At 42.1% G+C, this 24550-nt stretch overlaps 1 protein-coding gene across 1 annotated transcript in view; it reads right to left on the bottom strand.

Annotated features, from left to right (window-relative positions):
- Positions 1-24550, bottom strand: part of DGCR8 (DGCR8 microprocessor complex subunit) — a 105938-nt gene that overhangs the window by 69959 nt on the left and 11429 nt on the right. The window contains exons 4-5 of the mRNA XM_033956792.1: positions 2582-2724; positions 384-666 (exon numbers count right to left, since the gene is read on the bottom strand). Coding sequence (XP_033812683.1) covers positions 384-666; positions 2582-2724 — 426 coding nt within the window. The remainder of the gene's footprint in view (positions 1-383; positions 667-2581; positions 2725-24550) is intronic.

Here is a 24550-nt window from a genome sequence, read left to right as displayed (position 1 = left end):
TTCCAGATAATATGATAAAATTTAGAAATATTACTGAAGTTCATAGGTATCACATTAACACACACACAAAAGAATGAGTCTACTCTAAAGATTTAAGGACATGAGATTCTGTCTAGATTTACCTAAAATCATCCTGGTTGTCCCCCATCCCAAATTCTCCTGTAACATCTGGAAGGCTTTTCTATTTTTATTTTTGGGAACTTTAAAATAAACACAGAGGACCCTGCTTTTAATACATTTTCTGTATTGCAGCAGGTGGCAACTAAGCACAAATACCAGGCAGGAGACTTCACAGTATTTCAGCCCAGTAATACCTGAAACAGAGGTTTACTGAACTACAGCTCAGCCAGTCCCATAAATACATCATGCAATTTATCCCTTACCTATGGATTCATCTTTACATAGCTCTACTTTAGCCTTTACTTGTCCTAAGGCCCCTGGAGCTGTATCTCCCCCTACGGAATCCCTCTCATCTGTAGCCATTGTGTCTACTGCAGTGGAGTCTGGTTCCTCTGACTGCTGGTCCACGTCCGACGCCTTCTGCAGGGACTTTGTAGGCAATTCAACATCTTTTGGAGTTATGTCATTATTTTGTTCTTGTGCCTCATTCTCTTTCATCTTCTTGTAATGGAAGCAAGGAACACTACTCACAGGAGGATCATGTTTCTGTAAATACAAATAAAACTTACATTCTTCAAATTACCGATTAGGGTCCTATGCAGATTACAACAAAATTTACTAGACATTTCTAGGATATACAAACAAAATAATAAAAATATTTCTGGAACAAAAAGTTTTGAGGTCTAAAACTCAGATGGCAGTGCATTCTAGGTCAGAGTTGATTGACATATAAAAGTTTGAGGGAACATACACTCGTATCTGATCCCTTTTGCATCAAGGAAATGTAACAAATTCATTCCTCATTACGATTGCCGGTATCTTTTCCATCTTATGGGAAGCAAAGAAGAAATGGGGCCTGACCTTGAATTATTTATAATACTAAACAATTTAAATGGAACTCTACACTCCCTAAGCAATCAATGTTAATCAATGAAGAACTAGCTTTCTCAAATCTATAAACAATATAACTTCAGTATATTGAAGATTTAGCAATTTCATAGTAAATCTTTGTTATAGAAGCCTTTATATGGGCTATAGTCAATCAAACTGTGACAAAACATAGGCTTGAATTTGAAGTTTAAGCTGGTCCTGATGGAAGGAATGTCTCTAGTCCTTTGAAGTTGGCTTATCTTCCAAAAGGAACTTTTTGACTAAAGACACTGACCTGAGTTTCCATAGAAAGAAGCGGATCCAAATGTACTCCTAACACCTTCAAGAAAAACTCATTAACAAGACAAAGGGAAAAGAATTGAGATATGTAAGTGAACCCCAGCACCCTACAAGAGTCCATATATCTAGCTCTGCACATATTTGGAAAACATTTAGCTGTCACACATTTTATAAATGTTATTATTTTGAATCACTTATTTGAGTATTAATTTGTGATCCATGATGAAGGGGGCAGTCATGGAGCCAACATAAGGCTTAGTAAATAAATAAAAATATTGAAACTGTACGTACGCATCTATCCTCAAAGCATCAGACCAAGTCAAGCAACCTCTGTGCAGCATTTGGAAATAACTAAATTTTTTAAAATGTAAAAGTTTAAGAAAATGAATTGTCAAAGTGCTACTTGGTGTCCTCACTTGCCTTCCAAAATGAAAGAAGGCTTCAATATACAATGGGCTAGATTCACTAAGCCCACCGATCGTGTTTGCAATCATGTACCGACCTGATTTTCCTCTGACCTGATTCACTAACCTCTGTGCCGATCATCCTCCGATCCGCGCATGCAAATGAGGGGGAACGGCATGCAAAGTAGGAAGGACGGGATTCACAAAACAATTTCAGGAACACCAATTGGGCTGCCCTATCAAAAAACAAGCGACTGCTGAGGACCAGTTGCTTGTTTAAAAACCCCTGCTCTCTGCCCCAATTCTCCTGCTCTCTGCCCTGATTCTGCTTCTCTTGCTCTCTGCCCCGATTCTCCTGCTCTTGCTGCCCTGCTCTCTGCTCCGACTCCGTGGTTTTAACCCATGGTGCAGCTCCGCTTTCAATCCATGGGTTAAAACCACAGGCTCGCAAAAGTTTCCAGCTATGTATTTTTTTTATTTTTTTTAAAATAGTTTCCAGCTCTTCCTTGGCAGTGAGCATGCGCAGACCATCTACAGGCAAAGAAGATGGTCTGCGTATGAGTGAAGATCGCTCTCTAGCGATCCGTGTGATCGGTGGGGGTGTGCCTACGATCGCCCCCATTTACATGAGGACGCATTGAGAATTCATTGGCCTGCCACGGATCGGACACGATCAAGCAGGTTAGTGAATCTAGCCCAATGATTGTGAATTTCTTCTGCTTGGAGAGTTTTATAGTGACTAACACTTCAGGTATTCACTCTGAGGAAGAATTAATTACGTGACAGGTGAAGGGAAGACAGGCATGAAGATAGTAAAACCTTCCCCCCACATGAAGGATATAGCTAAAGCTTACAAAAAAGGATACATTCTCAGCTTTGTAACCTACCCGTATGCTTCCTGTTCCCAAGAAGTAAGGTCTGGACCATGTAACAACACGAGTTTCTCTATGCAGGTATACAGGAATACCGGAGTTATGAAATGTCATGATCCATCCATCAGGGAGGGGTTCTGTGGGAGGGCGGCCACGGGCTTTATGGAAATACAGAATTAGAATTTTATAAAGCTGAATTAAATGGCATCAAAAATTTAAATGGATAAATTAAAAACTAGGGCTGTACCAAGTACTGTATTTATTATTCATATACAGCTAAATAGTAACATATGCTAGTCATGTGAAAACAAAGATCAGCTACATACAATATAAGATAAGAGTACCAACATATTAAAACCTTCTGTTATATTCTTGTCTTGGGTCAGCTTAACTATTAGGCACACTAAATTGTCACCTAGGCTGGCTGCTTCAGGTGGGGGAGGGAGGGGGTAGCAATGAGCAACTTCAATCTAAACAAAACAGTAAGTCATAAATAGTCAGACAAACTCATTGAGCCGTACTTTTATCTACAGGGAAGTCTGGCATTTTTTTCAGTCAGTTTACCACATAAATGGCTTTTGGAATTTACTTTCATTAGGGGGTAATTTTATCAAGCTTTTCATATCTAAGACATATTTTATTTTACAAAAGATCTTATTAAATTTTTCAGGGGTGCACCTGAGAAAAAGATAAACATACCATAAAACTGCACCTACTTTATGTGATCTGCGTGACTGGTATGGGTGGAACTAGAGCAGAATCCACCTTCAGAACAGATGCAAATTCATGCAAATGAGAACGTGTGCTACTGGCAGTCATGGTAGGAATCTTTTATTATAAAGGCTGCCTTTACAGAATATGCACATTTTTTGACATTTCACATAGGTACTCTTATGAAATTAATTCTCATTTTGCTGCCCCTGAAAAGCCAAATGCAGTAAAGGTCTTATTCTATAAACTGTGCCGTAAGTTAGATGGCAGTAGGTGCCCTTCTACTGCCTAACTTGTTTTAATTGGCTGTAATCGGTGCAGTAAATGACCACATAATTTAAAACCGATTAAAACCTCATTAAAAAAAGTAGGTGCCGGGAGTCGTCTACAGTGTAGGCCCTGCAATTGCATCTACAGCAGGACGTTTGATGGCGCCTTACGCCTAAGTGGGCATGGTCAGGGGTAGAGCGGGACTTAGGTGCCGTTAGGGATGATTTACTAAGTAACTTAGGGGTCTGCAATATAGGCAAGTAAACCCTAGCCTACATTGCAGAAGCCTACGTTTCCTGGTAGGTGCCGTTAGCCATGATTCTGTAAATGGCACCTAAGCGTGACTGATACACGGTTTCATAGGTGGCTGTCAATTTAGGCACCATTTACAGAATCTGGTCCTAACTGTTGAGAATATAAGAAAAGTCCAAACAACTTTCTTTGTAAAAATCACCATGATGTAGAAATTGACACGGTGACAGAATTTGTCCCTGTCCATAACCGCGGGAAACTATCCCGTGTCATTCTTTTAGTGTCTATCTCAACCTCAGTCCTACTACACCAGCATTCTTCAATGCAAGCTTGAGGGTCGGTGGCTGTGCCCATCCATACTCTGATTCTTTCCTCTCTCCCTAAAGAATGACATGGGAATGGTTTCCCACGGTTATCCCCAGGGTCAGGGACAGTGACAAATTCTGTCACCATGTCACCATTAGGCTTTTGCTACAGCCTTGAAAATAAATCAGAATGTTACATGGCTTCCGTATTATAAACAGTAACTTCAGGACATCTGGCAATTTACCGTATATACTCTAATATAAACAGACCCTAATATAAACAGACCTAAATATAAACCAAGGTAACTTTTTCCCCCAAAAAAGGAGGAAAAAAGGTTGGCTCAAATATAAACTGGGGGGAAGGTTAAAATTTAAGGGCAGTGCAGTGCCTTGCCTATCCTCATCCTGCCAAGGTCTGCACCCTGTTCCCCCTCCCTTGCTGTGCTGTCAGGCTCTGCATCCAGCCCCCTCACTCACTCACTCCCCTGCCAGTCTCTGCACCCAGCCCCCCTCCCTTCCTGTACTCTTCCCCCGCTCCCTCACGATGTCTTGAGGGCCTCCACCAGGCCTGCCATGAAACCTGGTGGTCCAGTAGTGGCTGGGACAGGAGGGATCCCTCCCACCTCCTGTCCCAGCCTGATTCTAATTATTTTTATCTCCATCCTACCTCCCCCATGTACCTAATCACAGCAGGAGCAACCTTCCTTCGCTCCTGCCTGTACAGAACCACTAGCTAATTGGCTAATGCAAGAACTTGAAGCAGCCAATCAGCTAGCGGCTCTGCACAGGCAGGAGCGAAGTAAGGTCGCTCCTGCCCTTGCAGAGCTGCTAGCCGATTGGCTGCCATGAACTTGTGGCAATGAATTAACTAGCGGTTCTGCATGGGCAGGAGTGAAGAAAGATTGCTTCTGCCGCATTTCATTGCTGGACCACCAGGGATACTTAAGGTATGCGGGGGAGGCAAGAGGGAGATAAAAATAATTTGAATCAGGCTGGGACAGGAGGCAGGAGAGATCCCTTTTGTCTAGGCCACCATTGGACCACTAGGTCTCAAGGCAGGCCTGGAAGAGGCCTACAAACAGGTTTGGGAGGGGGGCAGGACAGTGCTGCCCGAATATAAACCGAGACCCCCATTTTTTTTGCCCCAAAATCTCGGTTTATATTTTGAGTATATATGGTAGCTTAGTTTTGACAAAAAAAGAAAGATTAGGTTTATACCTTGATAATCTTATGGACGGGTGTAGAGGTCCTGAACAGCTGGGTAGTCACCTCCTAACCATGTATTTTTGCAGAAGGCATCAATCATTTTCTTCAGTTCTGCCTCCTTCCTCTGTGGGCTGTGCTGTAATTCCTCAGTTTGTAACAAAGCAATCGAATAGCACTAGAGAACCAAAATGCACAGAAAGGAGGGGATTTGGGGAAATGCCCCAAACAACAACTATTGCTCTGTTCTATTCTGTAAATAGCATGCATAAACCAGTTTAGTTATCCTCTTGCTGACTGTAGAGTTGGTCATATGCCTGTGTTGAACCTGTAACTGGTTAGCATGTCATGGTGTTGCTCATGTTTCTTCTACTGCTTTGTTCTTCACATTCTGGTTGTATTTTATTCCAAGTTGACATAAATAAAAGTTTTTTTTAAACCCCACATGAATTCAAAAGGAAAATATTCAAACTTCAAACAAGGTAGACTAAAAAAGTCACCTACCTGAGTGTAATCTGCACTAACAATTAAGGATTTTCCATTTACCTATACTTGTTAGGCTCCTGAACTGAAGAAACTTCCTCGCTCTGCGACCCTGCTTGATAGGAAATCAAAAACATCTGGTAAACCATACCTGACCAAGGCAGATAGTCACCTTTTACTTTTCTTAACATTCCAAGTAGGCAAAGCAAAACAAACCAATAGAAGAGCAGGCCTCAGGACCTCTACACCTGTCTACAGGTAAGAAGAATATCAAGATAAAAACCTAATCTTTCTTTCCAGGGCAATGGATGTTGAGGTCCTGAACAGCTGGGACATACCTAAGCAGGGTGGGACAGATGAGCCTGCTGCCAGCACTGAGGACCCAAAAGCTGTGTCCAGGTGAGCCACCACATCCACCCTGTAAAACTTCATGAAAGTATGAAGAGTAGACCATGTCGCTGCCCTTCAAATTCCCTCAGGTGGGATCACTCAAGATTCTGCCCGAGAAGCTGCCACACTCCTAGTGAAGTGCACCTTTAATGATATCAGTTTTCCACTTCCAATGTATGCTTTCGACACAATCATGCGAATCCATCTGGAGATGGAAACTGTGGAAGCTGGCTTTCTCCACCAGCTTGGATTTGTCAAGACAAACAGATGATCAATTAGCTGAAATTCAGTCACTGAGATACTGTAAAATAATTCTCTTGACATCCAGCAACTGAAGATCTTATCCTTCTTCTTGATTTACATGAAAAAGCGAAACAAACCAGAAAAAAGGATGGTATTGTGCATATTGATAACCCAATTTCACTAAACCCGAGAAACGGCTTTCTACAGTACAAGGCCTGCATCTCTGAGACCCTTCTCGCCAATGCAATCGTCACTAGAACACTATCTTTACAGTAAGGTCTATGAGTGAGGTTCCCTGTAAGGGCTCACATGAAGCCTGAGATAGGGCCTTCAGAATCAGGTTAAGATTCCATGTTGGAAAAGGCAGTTTCACTAGCAGACGCAACCGCAATCTGAAGACAATCAGGTGAAAGGCTAGAGGCACCTTATCCACCCACACCCTAAAGCATGAGAGACCCGCTAACTGTACCTTAAGCGAACCAACTGCTAGGTCCTTGTGGAAAAATGCCAGGACTAAGGCAATCAGCACCTGAAAAAGCTCCTTGCTTCTGTTATTGTACCATGTTCTAAATGTCTGAGGCCTTTGTATAGGTGGTGACCAACGCTGGTTTCCTTGGACCTGAGGAGAACTGCCACAACCACATCCGAATAGCCTCTGTGTTCTCAAGAGCCATGCCATAAGCCCAAAATGTTCCAGGGCAATTGGCACCTGTGACATCAAAGTTGGACAAAAAGGTAACCTGAGGTTCCTGTCTCTCTGCAGTTGCACTAGATCCGTGTACCAGGGCTGTCTTGGCCAATCTGGGACTACCAGAATCACCAGTCCCCAAGACGCTTTCCTTCGAATGACCCTGGTTATCTTGAGCCCAAGGGCAAAAAACGTGTGTTGCCTTTGCACCAAGGCATCCATGCCTGCACTTCCTGGCTCGTACCTTTGGCTGAAGAACCTTCTAGGCTTCTTGCCAGATGCTGTTGCTAAGAGATCAAATGATAGCCGTTTCCACTGGCATGCAATGCAGTCAAACACTCTCTGGGACAGGGACCACTCCCTGGGATCCAGGGTTTGCTGGCTCAGATAGTCAGCTTGAACACTGTCCACTCCTGCTACATGAGCTGCAGAAAGACCTGTAGGTGAACTTCTTCCCACTGAAATAACCTGTGGACGTCTAACCTCAGGGGTGAACTTTTGGTGCTTCCCTGCCAGTTTACATATGCCACAGCTATGGCACTGTCTGAGAAAACCGTGACTGCTTTGCCTTGTAAGAGTGTTCACTTGCGTCCATAGTGCTAACCGAATGGCTCCCAACTCTAGCCGATTGATTGACCACTTCTTCAGAGAGAGCAACCATTTTCCCTGCACTAACTTCCCCAGCCATAAAGACTAGCATCTGTCGTCAGAATCATCCAGGCCTATATAGGGAATGGCATCCCTTTGGGTCAGCATCTCTGGCCAAAGACATCATTTCAGGCTGTGATGTACCTCTGGAGTCCAGGCCAATGGACTGCTAAGAGATCTGAAGTGCGAAGTGTCTGGGGTGACCATTTGGGGATCCTGTAGTGTGGCCTGTAGGGGGTGTAAATGTGCCTTTACCCAAGGGACCACCACTGACCCTAGCACCTGAAGGTAATGCTAGGTTGTGGGAGCCTGCTGCTCTAAAATTTCCACATCTTCCATCTTAGCTTCTGTTTGCAAGGCTATGGAAGAAAAACACGGCCCACTACCGTGTCAAATCAAACTCCCAGGTACTCCAGGGATTGAGATGGCTCCAGGCAGCTTTTCTGGAATTTGTTCATCCATCCCAGATGCTGTAACATCTGTGTAACTTATTCCACTGCGCATCTCTCCCTCGGTCCTAGATGAGGGCTCTGATTAGCTAATCATCCAGATACAGGTGCACCTGTATCCCCGACTTGCTGCTGCAATCACCCTCACTTTGGTGAAAATCCGAGGTGCTGTTGCGAGCTCAAAGAGTTGAAAATGTTTCTCCAAAGCGTGAAACCACAGGTAACACCTGTGAACAAGAAAGATAAATGTGCAGATAAGCCTCCGTCAAATCCAGCGAGGCTAGAAATTTCCCTGGCCCCACCAAGGCAATAACTGATTTCACGGCCTCCATGAGGAAGTGCAATACCTTTAGTGCTGCGTTGACTGACTTTAGGTCCAGAATCAGCCTCCAGTCCTCCAAATCTCATTTGGGCAAGATGAACTAAATAGAGTATCTGCCTATGCCCGATTCTTTGTCCGACATGGGCTCTATGGCTCAAATATCTAACAGCCACTTCACTACTGCTCGGCCCTTTGCTGATGGTGAAAGAACTCACGCTTGTAACCTTCTTGAATTAGGTACAACACCCACTGGTCTGAGCAAATCTCTGCCCATGCCTCTGAAACTCCGATAGCCTCCCCCTTATCTGTAGAGTGAAGGCTATTGACCTGCTGTCATTGTTGTTTCTTGGATGCTGCTGAAGGGTGGGAGCCGGAAGACTGAGAGAGTCTGGTGCCCCCAAACCTCTGCCTAGACCCCTGGAAGGCTCCTTGACCAGAGGACCCTCCTGTGTATTGGCAAAACTGTTGAGAGCCCCAAATACTACCAAGCTCGAACCCCTTAATGGTCCTGGGGCGAGCATCCCGCAAGGCTTTAGGACAACGTTCCACTACACACTGGCCACTAAATCATCCAAACCCTTGCCAAAGAGCATTTGTCTCTTGAAAGGGAGCCTGCTCAATGTGGCTTTAAAGGGCATTCTGTGGGCGGAAATCGAGTATGCAGACACCTTGCTCATGACCCTAAAAATGTCATACAGCGCATCTGCAACATAATCCACTCCTGCTAACATGAAGTGAGGGAAAGTGTCCTCCTCTAACATAGGATTTTGACATAGTCTAGTACAGTGGCCTCAAACCCTTTGCAGGACCACATTTTGGATTTGTAGGTACACTTAGATGGCCTCAGAAAAAATAGTTAATGTCTTATTAAAGAAATGACAATTTTGCATGAGGTACAAATCTTTCTTTTTGGCTAAGTCTTAATAATAATATTGTAATTTATAGCTAAAGAGACATATGATCAAGAAACTGTTTTATTTTACTTTTGTGATTATGATAAACAAACCGAGGGCCTCAAAATAGTACCTAGCAAGCTGCGAGTTTCAGACCACTGGTCTAGTATGACAGGGATGAGCAAGAAAAGATGCTGTTGCCACTGCTTTCAGTCCCAACGCTAAGGCTTCAAATTACCTTTTGAGGATGGAATCCATCCTGCGATCCTGTGCATCTTGAAGAACTACACCCTCCTCTCTGGGGAGGGAAGTATGCTTTTCTCTCTTTTAGTCCCTCCAGACCACCAGAGACGGATGGTTTATGCTCCTCTGCCAGCAGGTGGAGACTGAGAACAAGCTGAACTGTATGAGTAGTATAAGTAGGCTGTGCAGTCCCTTTAAGATCAGTCCACAAATAGCCAAACAGGAACCATGCAAGTAAACACTTCCTTTATATGAACAGTTGGAGGAAAATTAGAACAGATAGCCATTCTGATAACTACAATTCACCAGCTAAACCAGTCGAATCAGAGCCCGTTGCTCTGCTCATTCATTTCTTTTTTTGTTGGTTTTTTGAAAGTAATACTCCCCAAAGACTACAATATATGCAAAAAGTGACTCTTAGTATCACCAAGAAAAATCACTGAAAATAAGTTACAGGGTCTGGAGGGACTAAAGAAAATTAGCAGGTAAGACCCAATTTCTTCTTCTTTAGCATCCCTCCAGACTGGCACAGATGGATGGGAAGTACCAAAGCAGTGTCAATCATGGGTGGGAGCCCCGAAGGGCCACAACAAGAAAAACCACATCCTGACATGCCTGAAAGTCAATCTGGTAGTGACGTACAAAGGAATGTAGAGATGACCAAACAGCAGCCTTACAAACATCCACTGAGGTCACAAGCAAACTCTCTGCCCAAGAGGCTGCCTGACCACACATACAGTGTCTGAAGACATGCTGTGGCAATGGCTCCCTTAACATCTTCCTTCTTATGACTGCCCACTAACACCACAAAAAGACATAAGCACGGAGGACTCTACAAACATCTAACTTGTGCAACTGCTTCTGCTCCAAAGAACCCTCCCGACTACCCAAGACTGGGAGGAAAACCATCCAATTCACATGAAAAAGGGAAAGACTCACTCCTTGGACCAGATTTTGGGAGTATAGCCACCAACGCAGACTGCAACGAGCTAGCCTGCAACGAGCTAGCCTGCAAAGAAGTACTGGAGTTTCCAAATCATGAGCTAAAGAGATCACCTATGAAGGAATGCATATTGTAGGGGACACATATTACATTACATTAGTGATTTTTATTCCACTTGAACCTTGCGGTTCAAAGCGGATTACATATGAAGAGAACTGGACATTTCCAGGAGGGTACATGACATTGGAGAAAACAGATTGAGGGCATAGACCTAATAACAGAATGAGGGTAAAGACTTAATAACATTGGAAGATTAATCCGGTTACATTACATTACATAGCAAGTTGTCTGTTTCCATACGTTGGTAGATAGTCGGTTTCGATAGGATAATTTAGGTTTCAGGTAGCTTTCTTTGCCTTTCGTTTGTTGTTTTTTTTATTGGTCGATTGAGGGTATGGTGCCAGGGAGTGAGCAGAGCCTGGTCGGAGTAAGTGGGGAAGAGGAGAGGGAGATTAGGTAGATTGTTTGTAATTTTTGAACAGCAGTGTTTTGATTTCTTGGGGAAGAGGAGAGGGAGATTAGGTAGATTGTATGTACTTTTTGAACATATGAGCTCGCGCCCACTGGACAACCTCCAACAAAGCTCCCATCTATCCCAAGACCTGAAGGAATTAAGAATAGCCTTAGTAGGTCAGACCAATGGTCCATCAAGCCCAGTAGCCCGTTCTCATGGTGGCCAATCCAGGTCCCTAGTACCTGGCCAAAATCCAAGGAGTAGCAATATTCCATACTACTGATACAGGGCAAACAGTGGCTTCCCCTATGTCTTTCTCAAAAACAGACTATGGACTTTTCCTCCAGGAAATTGTCCAAACCCTTCTTAAAACCAGCTACGTTATCCACTCTTTCACAAACTCTGGCAACGCGTTCCAGGGCTTAAATATTCTCCGAGTGAAAAAAAATTTCCTCCTATTGGTTTTAAAAGTATTTCCATGTAACTTCGAGTGTTCCCTAGTCTTTGTAATTTTTGACGGAGTGAAAATTCAATCCACTTGAACCCATTCTACTCCACTCAGGATTTTGTAGATTTCAATCATATCTCCCCCAAGCCCTAACCTCTTTAGTCTTTCCTCATATGAGAGGAGTTTCATCCCCTCTATCATCCCTGTAACTCGTTTAGAAGCTCCGATAAGCGACAGAATCAAATTTTAATTAAAACTTGAAAACTGAGCTTGAGGACAGTGAGAGCCCATAAGACTGTGAATCTGCAACTGCAGCTTCTGCACTTGTGCCTTGGGAAGAAACACTCTCCTAGACCTGTGTCGAAGAGAACTCTGAGAAATTCCAAGCGCTGGGATGGAGTCAGCCAACTCTTGGCTAGGTTGACTATCCAGCCCAATGACTGGAGTAACTCCACTACCCAAGCTCTCCTGGAAGGATTTCATCCGGATCAACCAGTCGTCCAGAAGGAGATAAACCCAAATTCCCTCTCTGCGACCACCATAATCTTTGAGAAAGTACGTAGAGCTTTGGCGAGGCCGAACGGAAGTGCACAGAATTGCTAATACTTTCCCAAAATCGCAAAGCAAACGAACCGCTGGTGAGCTTCTCAATCTCAAATTGGAATGTGCAAATATGCTTCATTCAGATCGAGGAAGGTCAAGAATTCCCCCAGTTGGACTGTGAGAACCATGGACTCGAGGGTCTCCATATGAAAGGAAGGCACCTAAAGTGCCCAGTTCACGCCCTTGAATGGAACGAAAGGATCCCTCTTTCTTGGGAATCACAAAGTAAATAAGAGTATCTGGCGGTATAAATCTCGTTGGGCGGAACCGGAACCACTGCCTACTGTACCTCTGTAGAGTCTGACAAAACACCCATTTCTTCCAGGTGGACCAAGAAGGAGAGATGAGGAAAAGATCTGGCATAGCCATCGCGAATCACCTCCAGGACTCACAAATCTGCTGTAATCTTGGTCCAAACTCAATAAAAAAAAGTCCCATAACCTGTCTCCTATCTGAATCAGAGGAAAGACCTGAGCACTGTCATTGCGTTGGACAAGAGGAGGAAGAGTCGTGGCCACCCTGGCGTGCACCCCAAAAGGACTGCATCCGCTGGAAAAAACAACCTCTATAAGAAGAGGAAGATGACACTCTACCAGGGCGATAACAGTAGAAATCCCAAAATCGTCCCCGGCCTAAACCTCCTCTACCTGATTTGCCTAGGTTTATCCTCTGGAAAACGAAGGAACCTTAAGAGTCCCCTAAACTCTGTACTAGCTTATCCAGTTCTTCTCCAAATAGATTTTCAGAAAGCTTTTGATAAAATTCCTCACAAGAGGCTCTTGAGAAAATTAAAATGACATGGGATAGGTGGCAAAGTTCAGTTGTGGATTAGGAATTGGTTATCGAATAGAAAACAGAGGGTAGGGTTAAATGATCATTGTTCTCAATGGAGGAGAGTAAACAGTGGAGTGTCACAGGGGTCTGTACTGGGACCGGTGCTATTTAACTTATTTATAAATTATCTGGAAATTGGAACAATGAGTAAAGTGATTAAATTTGTAGATGACACTAAACTGTTCAAAGTTGTTAAAACGCATGCAGATTGTGAAAAATTGCAGGCAGACTTTAGGAAATTGGAAGATTGGGCGTTCAAATGGCAGATGAAATTTAATGTGGACAAATGCAAAGTGATGCACATTGGGAAGAATAACCTGAATCACAGTTATTGGATTCTAGGGTCCACCTAGGGGATACTCTATGAAGTTACAGGGAAATACTTTTATAACCAATAGGAGTTGAGATGATATTCTTTGTAAGATTTTTGATATATATATTTTATTTTTAAAACTCAATAAAAATTATTGAACATTAAAAAAAAAAAACCCAATAGGAGGAAATTTTTTTCACTCAGAGAATAGTTAAGCTCTGGAATGCATTGCCAGAAGATGTGGTAAGAGTGGACAGCGTAGCTGGTTTTAAGAAAGGTTTAGACAAGTTCCTGGAGGAAAAGTCCAGTCTGTGATTGAGAAAGACATGTATCGGTAATATGGAATATTGCTATTCCTTGGGTTTTGGCCAGGTACTAGTGACCTGGATTGGCCACCATGAGAATGGGCTACTGGGCTTGATGGACCATTGGTCTGACCCAGTAAGGCTATTCTTATGTTCTTATAAAGGAACCCTTAAAGGGAAGCCTATTGAGCTTAGACTTTGAGGCAGAATCTGCCAACCAACCATGGAGCTTCAAAGACCGTCTAGTAGCCAAAGCTCACAACAAATCATACATAAACATAAAAACAACTTATAAACCGTGCTTTACAAAAGATTATACTATAATCACAATTGAAACTCTTAGAGAAATTAGTTACCCAAGAATCTAGAAAACAAATAGGTCTTTAGATGCCTTCTGAAATCCAATGATGAAGCAGGTACAGAAAGTAATTGCTTAAAATCATTATCCCAAACAGCAGCATCCAAGACATAAGAGTCTAACTCAATCTTTGACTCCCTATACAGTACATGTCCGGCCCAATGGAAACAGGCCCTGGCCACCACAAATGGCCACTTGGACCGCCAAGGCTGTCACATCAAAACTCTGCTTAAGAAGGGATTCCCTCCACCGGTCCCAAGAGTCCCACAGGGCCAAACCCCCTTCCATGGTACTGTGCGACGCTTAGCAATGGCTGAGACCACTGTATCTACCACAGGAAGACGCAAGGAGTCCCTATCTGCATCAGGAATAGGTTATAAACAGGTCATAGAACAAGCCAGCCGAAAAGGCATGTCTGGGACCTTCCATTGTGCATGCACCAAATCACGGATATCTTGATGCATGAGAAAGAATAAAGAGGTCGCCCGAATTTCCCAGAGAAGGGGTCCACCACCTGAGGAAGTAAGGAAGAGGTAGGGAACCACAGGTAAAATGACTATGAATTGTTGGCCATCAGTATAATCTAGTGCTGAAAGCAAACTTGAGGACAGAGAACACCTGAAGAATGAGTTCCTGCAGCTCTTCCCAGTGAAAATATGCACAACCGAAGAATCCTCACCCTCAGGCAGCTCCAAATCTCAAATCGCCCATGTCATCTGCCCCCCTGAGGGTCTAGCAGGTCACCAACGAGACCTAGATTCTCATCAGGGGATATATTATCCGCTAAAAAAGTTTCATCCTCCAAGAGAGACATTGTTGGTTTTTTGGGGGGGCAGGGGCAAAGAAACCATGGGACCAGAGGCCACCAGAATATGTGCAGAGACGTCAGCCGAAAGCATGCAATAAGCCTTGTACATGGCCAGCACAAAATCAGGATAAAATCCCTATGGCTGGAAGAGAGGCACGCTCCACCACCAAGGAAGAGGCCTGCAAGATCTGTTCCTGTCTCTCCAATCTAGGCAAGAGCTCAGCAGACGGCTCAGTCAAGATGGCGGAGTTTCCTGCCAAAGAAGAAAAAACGGTTCCTCCGAGTAAAGAAGAGGCCTGAGAAATCAAAGCCGCATTAACAAAGTCTCCAGAAAGGCCTGATGCACCAGCAGAGGTATCCCCAGTATCTGCGGTGGTAAGGGAACCCCAGGACTCCCCATCGCCAACCGGCATGTCTTGACAAGGAATCCCCTGTACATGCAGTGGCAAGGGAACCCCGGACATCCCCACCGCCGACTGACTTTCTCTCTGCGGCAGCTAGGAAGCCCACAAAGTCAACCCAGCAGAGGATTCCCCTTCTCGCAAACAAAACACACAAACACTGGCTTCAGCGAGGTCTCGGTGGGAGCAAGCTGAGCACTTCTTCAGTCGAGAAGTGCTCATTGCAAACTGTCACCTGTTATGCCTCACCTCAAACAACCTGGTAGGAAGGAAAGTACAAATTAAAAACTTTGCTTCAAACCAGCACTTCCCTTTTTTTTTAATTTTATTATAAACTTAATTTAAAGAGCAGACCTCACAGGCTCTCTAAGCTGTAGTTACTGCTTACATGCAGAGGTGTACTGCTGCGGCACCTCTAAGACAAAAAGGATGGGGAGATAGGAGAATGGGTGGAGGGACTCAGCTGTCCAAGTGTGGCATCCCTGAGGTGAAAAAAGGGACCCCACCTCCGTCCAGACAAAAAAAAAGGCCAGTAATGCCTATCCCCTGAAACAGAGAATCACCAAATTTAAACAAGACTGCACAGGCTTATTACCTCCAACTGCTGGAGACTGAAAAGCCTGGTCTCAAGGAGACTGCACAGACTACTTATACTATTCATACAGTTCAGTTTGTTCTCAGTCTCCACCTGCTGGCAGAGTAGTATAAACCATGCATCTGTGCTAGTCTGGAGGGACGCTAAAGAATTTTATGCCTTAGGCAAGCAACCAAATCAGGCACTTAGTTCTTCGGGTTGCCAGCCAGATATGGAACGGCAGGCTAATACTATAACCTCCAAGGCTCCTCACATGTCAATGTGTGTGTGTGTGGGGGGGGAAAGAAATCAGACAGACAGCTCCCACTCCGGTTCTCAGGACCAGGTCGGGGACATACAGCCTGCACTCCAGTCACGGAAAAAAATTTCCTGGCTGAGCCCAGTGCCTGGGGAACAGTTAGAGCAGGTTGGCTAGGCAAGTACCCGAGACTCGAGAAGTCTGCTTGCAACAGATTTTTTTGCTGAGAGCCTTTGTCTTCTTGCTGTCCCAGGGTTATTAGGAACCGCTGAAGCACCAAAAGCCTTGAAAATCAGTACAAAACTCAAAAAATAAAACAACAACAAAAAAAAGATCAGAGCAGATCACAGATACCTTCTGAACACACTTGCAGAAGGGAAAAACTGAGGTATTACAGCATAGCCCAGTGAGAAAGGAGGTGGAGCTGAAGAAAATGATTGATGCTTCCTGCAAAAACATGCGGTTTGAGGGTGACTACCCAGTTGTTCAGGACCTCTACATCCATTGTACTGGAATTTGAGTTACTGTATTCTGGCTTTTCAGGCCAGTATGTAATGTTTTGGGGGTTTTTTAATTTTGATATTTTACTTCTACACAGAGCTCAAGGTGATTTACAACTTCAATAAATTCCTCCAAAATTCTTAAAACCCACCCTAAATTCCATCTTATCTAGCTGCAAAAAACTGTATCTCAAATATGAACTCAAAAAAAATACAAATTATGTATCTTCACAGGATTGTTCTTGCAAGGGTGTTGGGGTGAGCCCGATTGTTTGTTTTTACTAACAAATATCAGGAGGCGGGAAGCCTAGAAAACTGAGTGGCATCCCCAAGACTGAAAGGCTTGCCTATAGTACCCTTTAAATGACACAAAGAAAACTTGAGTTTCATGACCTGGTAAAATGACTATGAATTGTTGGCCATCAGTATCGTCTAGTGACAAAAGCAAGAAGCTAAAAAGTTTTGTGTGAAATGGCAGACTACAGCAGCTATATACAATTAACTAGAAGCTTATTGGCTCATATGACACAGCAAAACTCATCACTACTGAAAAAAACCCAAACAACTGGATGTGACTGCAATATATCAAAGTCTAAATTTTTTTTAAAAAATAGGATTATTTATACATATGAAAAATGCTGGTTTTAAAAAAGGTTTGGACAAGTTCCTGGAGGAAAAGTTCGTAAACTGCTGTTGAAACAGACATGGGAGAAGACACTGCTTGCCCAGGATCAGAATTATGGAATGATGCTATTATTTGGAATTTTGCCAGATTCAGTTCAGAACCAGACCTCCAGAAATGCTTAATTGATCCTCAGATGCACCACTCCACATTCAAACTTTATCATAACGTTAAGCTTGATGTGCAAAATCTTCCCTGGATCAATGTATTAACATAGTAACATAGTAGATGACGGCAGATAAAGACCCGAATGGTCTATCCAGTCTGCCCAACCTGATTCAATTGAAATTTTTTTTTTTTTTTAATTTTTTCTTCTTAGCTATTTCTGGGCACAAATCCAAAGCTTTACCCGGTACTGTGCTTGGGTTCCAACTGCCGAAATCTCTGTTAAGACTTACTCCAGCCCATCTACACCCTCCCAGCCATTGAAGCCCTCCCCTGCCCATCCTCCACCAAACGGCCATACACAGACACAGACCGTTTAACTGGCCTAGTTCAATATTTAATATTATTTTCTGATTCTAAATCTTCTGTGTTCATCCCACGCTTCTTTGAACTCAGTCACAGTTTTACTCTCCACCACCTCTCTCGGGAGCACATTCCAAGCATCCACTACCCTCTCCGTAAAGTAGAATTTCCTAACATTGCCCCTGAATCTACCACCCCTCAACCTCAAATTATGTCCTCTGGTTTTACCATTTTCCTTTCTCTGGAAAAGATTTTGTTCTACGTTAATACCCTTCAAGTATTTGAACGTCTGAATCATATCTCCCCTGTCTCTCCTTTCCTCTAGGGTATACATATTCAGGGCTTCCAGTCTCTCCTCATACGTCTTCTGGCGCAAGCCTCCTATCATTTTCGTCGCCCTCCTCTGGACCGCCTCAAGTCTTCTTACGTTTTTCGCCAGATACGGTCTCCAAAACTGAACACAATACTCTAAGTGGGGCCTTACCAATGACTTGTACAGGGGCATCAACACCTTCTTCCTTCTACTGACTACGCCTCTCTTTATACAGCCCAGCATCCTTTTGGCAGCAGCCACTGCCTTGTTACACTGTTTTTTCGCCTTTAGATCTTTGGACACTATAACCCCAAGGTCCCTCTCCCCATCCGTGCATATCGGCTTCTCTCCTCCCAGCATATACGGTTCCTTCCTATTATTAATCCCCAAATGCATTACTCTGCATTTCTTTGCATTGATTGTAATTCATAATAACTTTAAATATTTTTATATATAAACTGCATATAAATTAACTGTTCAAGTGATCTAAAGTGCTAACATTTAAAGAAATATTTAGTCAAAAAGACTTAGCTTTAATTGTGTGGTTATTGTAGGGACTTCTTGTGCCAACATGTTTCGCGATAAAACGCTTTTTCAAGACTGGGTCCCTAATCATATAACGTCATCGATCTTGACCATTGATCCAGGGAAGATTTTGCACATCATGCTTAATGTTATGATAAAGTTTGAATGTGGAGTGGTGCATCTGAGGATCAATTAAGCATTTCTGGAGGTCTGGTTCTGAATTGAAGCTGGCTTGGTTGTTACCCCATTGAATGAATGCTTATTAAAGATTGAGTGTGATTACTGATTATTTGGGATTTTGACACACAACAAAAAGCCCAAAAGTTCCACAGTAGTAGAATGGAATCCAAAAAAAGGCAGAAACTGTGGAACGCAATGTTTTTGATATAATATTTACTGAAGATAAAAGCAAGTGCTGTAAAAAGTAGCTGACCCAAATGATTGTAGCAGACCCTTGTGACTTGAATTGGCCTCCATGAAGACAGGATACCGATTAGAGAATGACACGAGGACAAATTTTTCCCCTTCCCGCGGGAACTCTTTTTCCCATCCCCATGAGTTCTTTTCCTGTCCCTGCCACATTCCTGCAAGCTCTGTCCTCATAATAATAATAATAATTTTATTCTTATATACCGCCAAAGACATAATAGTTCGAGGCGGTTTACAATAAGAAGAGCTGGACAATCAGCGAAAATAGGCACAGTGTAAAGTCATTGGATACATGCAAGCAGAATAAATCTGCACAAGCCTCAAACATTTTAAAATCATAAATGGCCATTGAGTATTTGAACAAGAAACCTAAAACTAGTCTAAAAGACATTTGGAGCATTGAGATAAAGCAACAAATTTCTGCTACTCAATGGCCACGGATTTGGTCTTGGAGGATGAGATGTACAGTGTCAGCATCTATTAGACAAACTTGGTTTTTTTCTGTTACATAGAGTTTTCTGGACCCCAGTTCGTTTGCAAAAGTTAGATACTTCTAAGTCAAATAGACGCTGGCACTATCATCTTGAAATAGGGACACTGGATCATTTGTTGTTCTATTGTCCATTGATACTCAATTTTTAGAAATCGATATGGGGACATATTAATAACATACTGGAATCATTGATTCTATTAACCTATGATGTAGTCATCTGTGGGACATTATTGCAGACTAAACCCCCATTGGACCGGTATAAAAGCCGGCTTTTCATCATTATGACCGGGCCATGCAAATGGTTACTCAGAATTGGAAAAGTTGTATCGGCTTAATTTTTCCTTTTGGTGGGCGAATTTATGTTTAAGTTATAAGTATGAGAAAATGAACTCAGATATATTGGGGCATAACAATTTATTCAGATTAGTTTGGGGTCCATTAACAACTTTTGTTACTTCTGCATAGTTGTCCCATCTCTTTTGTTTTATTCCTTGATTGGATGTACTGGAAGGGAGGGGGGGATATTTTGTATTGTTATTGATTAATTGTAAGTACTGATTCTGATTATTAATGTATGTATAATTTTATGCACTTTGTATTAGCTTTGAAAATTAAATAAAGTTTGGAAAAAAAATCTTAAGTGTTTGAGGCTTGTGTGGTTAAGGCAAAGCTTACAGGAATGGCGCATAGACAGGGACAGCAACAAAACTCATGGGTACAGGACGGAGAAATTGAGTTCTTCCAGGGACAAATTTGTCCCCATGTCATTCTCTAATACTGAGCTAGATGGACCATTTGTCTGATCCAGTAAGGCTATTCTTATGTTCTTATCTAGATTTAGCTCAGGCCTTTTTATTAGTAGCTTCAGGTGAGTTACATTCATGCAAATTTTCCTCCATCCAAGGGCTTACAATAATAAAGTTATTATGCTCTCCAAGTCACAGAGCCTTGCAAGCTGCCTTGCAACAGCCAACAAATGATTATTACTTATAATAACTTTCTTCTATAGGATCCTTATAGCCCTTTCCTAACAAAATTATCACTAGCTCTTGAAGAGCTTAAATATATCAGGCAATAATATTCATAAAAGATGCAACATCAAAATGTATTCACATCAACCTCAGTTATATACCATACTGTAAACTTTGTCAAATGCTACAAACTATTCCCAGTTATGATCATCTAAGGCTTGTTGGTCAGAGTAAGGAACAATCACTGCCCGGACTTGTAGCCTAAAGGTAGATGAACAGAGGATTCTAAAAAACAATGGGCAAAGGATGTAAATTCAAGGCCTTTATTGACTCATGCACCCAAGATATATCAAAATATGACCATGCTTTGATATATCTTCATAAAAGGAAATGACAATTCCACAATGGTACTGAATTAATAACAACAATTATTGGCAATTCTGCCCTCATTATCAAAAGTAAGATCTGCTAAAATTTTGTCTCACTAAACAATACATAAAATAACAGGAAAAATCTATTCAGCATCTGCCTCAGTCTAAATCAATGAGAGATATAGTGAGTGGCTTGTACAAGGTCACAAGTGTCAGTAGCAGCATTTGAACTCTGGCTCTCAACCCACTGTGCTAACCACTTCCTGTCTAGAGAACAGTCTAATACTGGCGTGCACAACCTGCCTTTGCTTCAGCCCTCATATCCTTCCTTTCTGCCTCTTGCCTAGCAACCTCTTTCATACAGAACCACCCATGGGCAACATCAGAAACCTGCAAGGAGCAAACACTACATTCATCACCCAGAACCAAAAGCAGCAGTTGCTATACGATGGGCTCCAGCCCTTAGGCAGCCTACAAAGTGCCTATGCAACATTTTTTTTAACTTATAGAAAATTTTTTAGATACATTCAGAACTCACCAAGCAAAGGCTTACTATATCAATCCAATGTAACCAAACAAAATGGTAGCTTATACATTGCATATTCTTATATATACACCACACTCTTTGCTTGTATGAAAACCCTTCCCACTCCAGCCCTTCCCCCTTTGCTCTTCCATTTGCCTTATATAACCATGTCTCACAAGCACATAACCCTCTCCTCCGAATATGCAACTTTATTGATTAATGTTACCACTTACCTCTTGCAGGCTGCTGCTGCTCCCCAGGTGTTCTGCTGTGTGAAAAGAGTGGTAAGGAGTAGAAAGAAAGGAGATAAGGACTGAAAAGGTGAGACACGCTATTATACTGCTCTCAAGACAGAAGTGGTCAGCACAGTGGACCTTGAACCAGAGATCAAATGCTGCTACCAACTCCTGTGACCTTGGCCAAATCAATCTCTCTCAAAGCCTAGCCTAAGGCAGATACTGATACAAGTTACTGCTACATGATGCATCTGAAGAACAGATTCTTCCTGTTATTTTATGTATTATTTAGTAAGACAAATTTAGCAGCCCATAATTCTGGAAATAAGGGCTGAATTGCCAGTAATTGAAACATGGAAAGATGATGGCGGATAAAGGCCAAATGGACCATCCAGTTTGCCCATCCATAGTAACTATTATCTCTTCCTCTCTCTTAAGAGATTCCAGGTGCCTGTCCCATACTTTCTTGAAGTCAGACAGTGTCTCTGTCTCTACCACCTCCTCCGGGAGACTGTTCCTTGCATCTACCACCTCTCTATAAAAAAGTATTTCTTTACATTAGGTTATCACCTCTTAACTTTATCCTATGTCTTCTCATTCCACAGCTATTAGAATTTGGAATATGCTGCCTACATCAATTAGAAGTATTCCTTGTTATGGTCAGATTTGAAAATCTTTAAAGCATTTTTTGTTCAGAAAATATATTATTGGCAGAATGAATGCTTGGAAAATGTTTTTAAATCATGATACTATGGGAAAACTATTTCCCTTTTATCTCACTTGTCAGTTTATATGTTGTGTTATTTCATAGATGAGTATTTGGATTCAAATTAGAATTATCATGTTATGACCTATTTTTCTCTGTAAATTGTTGACTAAGGTATCATGGATGTAATAGTTATAATGGAAATTAACTGCTAATAACCATATTATTTTTAAATGATGTTACTGATATCTGCTTGCTGTAAACTGTCTTGATCTGTTTCTGGTATAAGCAGGTAACAAATGTGAGGTGTAATGTATAAGTATTGAGATCTAATACAGATTTTCACTACAAATTTCTTTTACTCTATGGGCTTCTAATTATAATAATCTTGCGGTTTTGTTTCAATATCAAAATTAAAAGAAATTAGGTCTTACCTGCTATTTCTTTCCTCAAGTCCCACCAGACCAGTCCAGAACTTGTGAGCAGATGGAGACAAAAAATTCTGCAAATTCTTGTAGGCTTAGATGTTTAGTATTTCTATAGCAAAGCAATGGAAACTCACTTTTCCTCTTCTTTCTAATTAACCCTTAAATATTAGACAGGTATAGAGAGGGTTCATTTGAAAGCAAGGCAGTTTTTAAAGTAGTAGTTGAAAAGGTACGGAAAAAGGTGGTTAGCCTTCATAAACTATAAAACATCGCAGAAAGAGGAAGACAGGCAAAAATATGTGGAAAAACTAAGAGTAAGTTAGGAAAGAAAAGATAGTCAACACAGTAAAACTCCCATGTCTGTTCCATCATCTCCTCTATGAGAAATTCCCTAACCCCTATCTGTCCTGTTTATCTCTTTTAATTAGACTGTAAACTCTTTTGAGCAGGGATTGTCTCTTACACATTTATTGTACAGCGTTATGTACATCTAGCAGCACTAAAGAAATAAATAGTAGTAAAATTGAGGGACAAGACTTTTTTTTAGATATGTTTGTGATAGGAGGAAGTGCAAAAGTGGCACTGTGAGACTCAAAAGGTGAAGGGGAGGAATATATAGAAGCTGATAAAGATATGGCTGGATTGCTTAATAAATATTTCTGTTCTATGTAAGGGAGCAGGACCACATAAGACAAACACAAATAAGAATGGATGTGGTAGCCCCTGAACGATTTTCAGAGGACTGTGGTTGCGAGGAACCAGCTAAACTAAAGATGGACCAGATGACGTACATCCAAGGGTACTGAAGGAACTTGGGGAAATTCTGGCGGCTCCGCTGGCTGACCTTTCAATGCTTTTCTAGAACTGGGAGTGGTACCGGAACTAGAAGTGGTCTCTCTCTAAAAAAGTGGAGAGCCGATAATCTGACTTTTGTGGTCAGTAAATTAATGGAAAAGCTTTTAAAACAGAGAATAGTGAAGTTTCTGGAACCAAATGGTTTACAGGACCCAAGGTAACATGGATTCACTAGAGGCAGGTCTTGTCAGTCAAATCTGATCAATTTCTTTGATTGGGTGACCAGAAAATTGGATAAAGGGAGTGTTAGATGTGGAATACTTAGCAAAACCTTTGACACTGTTCCACACAATAAATAAACTGAGTGCCCTCGGGACAGATGGGAGCTGGTTGAGTTGAAGGCAATAGAGGGTGGTAGTAGTAAATGGAGCTTGTACCAACGGATGTTACCAGTGGTGTGCCACAAGGTTTGGTTTTTGGCCTTATTCTTTTCAACATTTTTGTAAGATTTTCTTCTTTGTGGATGATATCAAAATCTGCAATAGGGTGGAACCCCTGATGGTGTGGATAACATGGGAAAGTACCTAGTGAAGCTTGAAGAATGGTCTGGAATTTGACATAAGAATAGCCATACTGGGTCAGATCAATTGCAGCTAAAATTTAATGCTAAGAAATACAAGGTCATTCATTTGGGCTGCAAAAATCTGAGGGAACGGTACAGTTTAGGGGGTAAAGAACTTTTGTACACAAAAGAGAAGAGGGACTTGGATGTGATAGCATGTGATGATTTTAAGGTGGCCAAACAGGTAGAAAAAGCAATAGCAAAAGCTAGAAGGTTGCTTGGGAGCATAGGGAGAGGAATGGCCAGTAGGAAAAAGGAGGTAATGATGTCCCTGTATAACACTCTGGAAATTGCACCTTCAAAAAGATATAAACAAGATGGAATCAGTCCATAGGATGGCTACTAAAATAGTTTGTGGTCTTCACATAAAGTAAGGAGACAGACTTAAAGATCTCAATATGTATACTTTGGAGGGAAGGCTTTAAAGGAGAGATAAAATATTTAAATACGTAAGTGGCA

This window comes from Geotrypetes seraphini, chromosome 8 (assembly GCF_902459505.1).
Source record: "Geotrypetes seraphini chromosome 8, aGeoSer1.1, whole genome shotgun sequence".
In the NCBI taxonomy this organism is placed as follows: domain Eukaryota; kingdom Metazoa; phylum Chordata; class Amphibia; order Gymnophiona; family Dermophiidae; genus Geotrypetes; species Geotrypetes seraphini.
This window is presented reverse-complemented; position numbering and strand designations above follow the sequence as displayed.